Source organism: Temnothorax curvispinosus, unplaced genomic scaffold (assembly GCF_003070985.1).
Source record: "Temnothorax curvispinosus isolate PA1 unplaced genomic scaffold, ASM307098v1 QBEX01017631.1, whole genome shotgun sequence".
In the NCBI taxonomy this organism is placed as follows: Eukaryota; Metazoa; Arthropoda; class Insecta; order Hymenoptera; family Formicidae; genus Temnothorax; species Temnothorax curvispinosus.
The window spans coordinates 2,080-5,823 of NW_020227411.1; the positions used below are offsets into that span (position 1 = coordinate 2,080).

The following is a 3,744-nucleotide window of genomic DNA, read 5'->3' on the forward strand; positions in this document are numbered from 1 at the left end:
CTCTCTCTCTCTCTCTCTCTCTCTCTCTCTCTCTCTCTTCTAAATTTATTATCGATGTGATGGTAATATCATGGTGATGAATTCGAATGCCTCGTGTTTAATAACGTAGATTGCAAGATAATTTCAATAATAATTTTTATCTTAAAACGGCGCGGCTCTTGAAAGTTGAGGCGTATATAATTTGGTTAAACCGTATTCGAAGAATTCCTTGTGTTGCATCTAGTTATTGTTCGCGGAGTACATTTGGTCCACTGAAATTCTGAAACGAAAGCTTACAGAAGAAAATAAAAATGAGGTAGAAAAAAATTTCCAGAAAAAAGCAAGAGGAAGAGAATAGAAAAGAGAGAAAAATATAGGTATGTATGCATTCTATGCAAATTGGTGAACAATCCATATTTTATTTTATATTAATATATTTTAAATAGAATTTATATGCAATTACAACGACGATTACAATATACTTTTTAATATGTGTAATAATTTACGCATATGTGTGTGTGTGTGGGGGGGGAGGGTTGGATGTGTATGTGTCACAGCAGAGATAATAAGGACCCCACGGTTTGTCACTCCCGCGGTAGTTAATGACTCCAAACCCTCTCTGCTATGTATTTGTGTGTGTGCGTGTGCGTGTCGTGTCGTGTGCGTGCGCGCGCGCGTATATGTGTGCGTGTGTTACAAATAAACTGTTTGTGTGTACATTTTAATTGTTCTTCTTGTTCTCCTTCTATTTTATTGTCCGCGAAATCTCGGAAATATCGGAAATCTCGGAAATCTCGGAAATTTCGGAAATCTCGGAAATCTCGGAAATCTCGGAAATTTTCTTCCGCGAAATCCTCCTCTTCCACGATTTCTCCCGGCTCTCTGCCCTCTTTTAGCTATATAATAAACAAATTTATTTTAGAAATAAAGAGCGAGCAAACTGGGCCCAGTCAAAAACGCTAAAAGATTGACTACCATCTTATTCGAAAATTAGCTATTTTTAGATTGATTGTACTTACGTTTTGCTTGTTGCGGAGTTATTGAACCTGCAACATCGATACTTATTGGAACATCGATATTTATTGGTATCGATGTTGTTGATGACGTTATCGGTATTGATAAAGCTGCCGGTGCCGATGTTGATTGGGCTCCCAGTGCCGGCTGTGCGGACTGTGCGGATGATGATGGCAGTGGCGGTAGCTGAGTTATGGCGGCGAGTTTCCGCCGTAACTCAATATTCTCCGCTTTTTCCCGTTTCTGTTACAGAGTAAAAGCAACACTCTTTCTGTAAATTTTAACACATTTAATAAATACGTTCAAATTGTGTTACTTTAACATATTTTTTAAATTATTTTAACAATTTTACATTTCAAATTTGTAAAGTTTAATTAACATAGCAGGCATATATGTTAAATCTACACATGTATGTGTTGATTATTTTACACAAAAATTTTAACAAGGATCTTTTTTAACAAAACTGTAAAAATTTTCCAACACTGTAAAATTATTAAGATTACTAATATTATGTATAAATTTGAGTAAGTCTAAATAGTTTTTTATTTAGAGTTTTATGATATGATAAGGTTTATAGCATGTTAAAAATGTAACGAAAAGAACATGATCTTATTAAAATGTTTATTTTGAAATAAACATTTTATTCCTTATTTAGAAAATCGAATATGTATGTATAAAAGTTCGTCTACCAAGCGGACAAAGGAGGAAGAATATATGCTTATAAAAATTAACGTCTCATTGTTATGTTTGTTAATTTAATATTTGAACCCAGGTATGGGAGAATGTGTATTACCCTATCTGGAAATCCAGTGTATGAAATATTTGAATTCCGGAATGGGAGAATGGATAATACGAAATTTTTCTCGGTCTGACAGTTCTTCACACGCTTATCTGTAATTAAACAGTTTACATTGAATTCGCATTAATATCGATACGTTAGTTTACGTTTGCGCTTCATTGGAACTCGTATAAGCTGTTACCCGATTTTCAAGATAAGCGGTGCATTATTATTTGAAGATGTCGAAATTTATTCTTGTTCTTTCGAATATTTACCATTAGTATCGGCAGACTCGTGTTCTGGAAGTGTTATGTTTGTTGATGAAATAGTGAAACCCAGGAATGGGAAAATGGATAATATGATGTTATACTTAGTCGAACAGTTTTTTACACGCTTATCTGTAATCAAACAGTTTACATTGAATTCGCATTAATACCGATACGTTAATTTACGTTCGCGTTTCATTGGAACTCGTATAAGCTGTTACACGACTTTCAAGATAAGCGGTGAATTATTATTTGTAGATGTCGAATTTTATTCTTGTTCTTTTGAATATTTACCATTAGTATCGGTTGTAGAATGTTTGACGTCAGTTAAGGGCGACTTCGCGGCCACATCATTGTCATGTGCAACAATCTTAGATTTACTAGATTCGGTGCTTGCAGGATCCGATCTTTTCCTTCGGTTGTGTATTATCTGGAGAAATATCGTTCTTATGAAATATTCAGTAACTTACATGATCAATTCGTGTACAAAAACACGACAAATATCAGTATTATATAATTAACAAGAAAAGCTGTTTGTCAATAATACAGTGACGTACATATTTGTCGCACAAGACAAATTGTTAGGTGTTACATATACGTGTTTCGAATTAAATATTACATTTAAAAATATCAAATTAAATAAAATTTGAACTTTCAATAAAATTATAGTAATAAAATATTGCAAATGTCAAGTTAATGAAACATATATCATTTCATCAGTTCAAGTAATAGGATAATGAGGATAAATTCATCAAGGGTTGAAGAGAGCGGCCTCCGCCCATATGGTAGATAAATTGTTTTCTACTCCTCGATTCTTCCATTCTTTTACGCTTTACCTCTTTTGGATCTTCATTTTTTTCTGTTGTCTGAACTCCCGGGAGATATCGCGTCGATTCTTGGTCCGGTAATTGTTCCGCGCGATGTTGTTCAGTCGGAGATCGTATCCAGTGCCGCGAAACAGACTGATGTTGCAAATAGCGTGGATTGCTATCGTATTGATGTTCATAGCCGGGTTGAACGAGGACGCCGGCAAATGCGATGCTTGCTAACGAGATTGTCACTGCTAAGAACTGGAATGATTAAGGAAACTTATTTAAGCAGATTATTCTCGAACAGATGTTCAATATGGGAGAAATTTGTCCCCTAAATTATTTATTTATTTAATAATTTAAAATTATTAGAAGAGACATTACATATTTATGCATTTACTATGAAATATTATTTTGTTAATATAAAGATCGATTTAGAGGAAAAGTATAAAATGCAGAAAAGAAATTATAAACGTTTTATTGATTTCTACAAAATTTCTGTCTAATGTTGATGACATATGGCTTTATTATTAAAAAGTTTTAATTCCAGAAGTTAAAAACTCATAAAAATACTAAATAAATGTAAAACATATGTCAGAAAAGTTTACTCACTAATCCTCGATGCGAAAACATCGTATTGCTCTTACAGTTTCACTTGATGAGACTAACGCGATTTCTCCAGTGAAGTTGAATAAGAGTTAGAAAAACGATTAAAGTCGAGAATAAATTAACAGACCCTAAGCCGAAAACTGTGTCACTTCGCCGCATTTTCCGCCTTTTTTATACCCGAAATTATCCAGAACCCCCCGCGCAAGATTCTCACAAACTTCCTACGCATCTTAAGGGGGGAAGTTTTCTAGAAGTTTCTAAAAACGTAGTTTTTTGGGCCCTATCTGGA

The 3,744-nt window shown here is 34.0% G+C and overlaps 1 protein-coding gene across 1 annotated transcript; it reads right to left on the bottom strand.

Moving 5' to 3' along the window:
* Positions 1–509: 509 nt before the first annotated feature.
* LOC112467595 lies at positions 510–3,107 on the bottom strand (the record flags this gene model as incomplete). The annotated part of the gene is made up of 6 exons (XM_025036279.1): positions 510–875; positions 999–1,236; positions 1,787–1,884; positions 2,047–2,169; positions 2,332–2,467; positions 2,874–3,107. Coding segments are annotated over 6 exons (975 nt in total), but the record flags the coding sequence as incomplete, so codon positions are not given.
* Between the last annotated feature and the right edge of the window lie 637 nt (positions 3,108–3,744).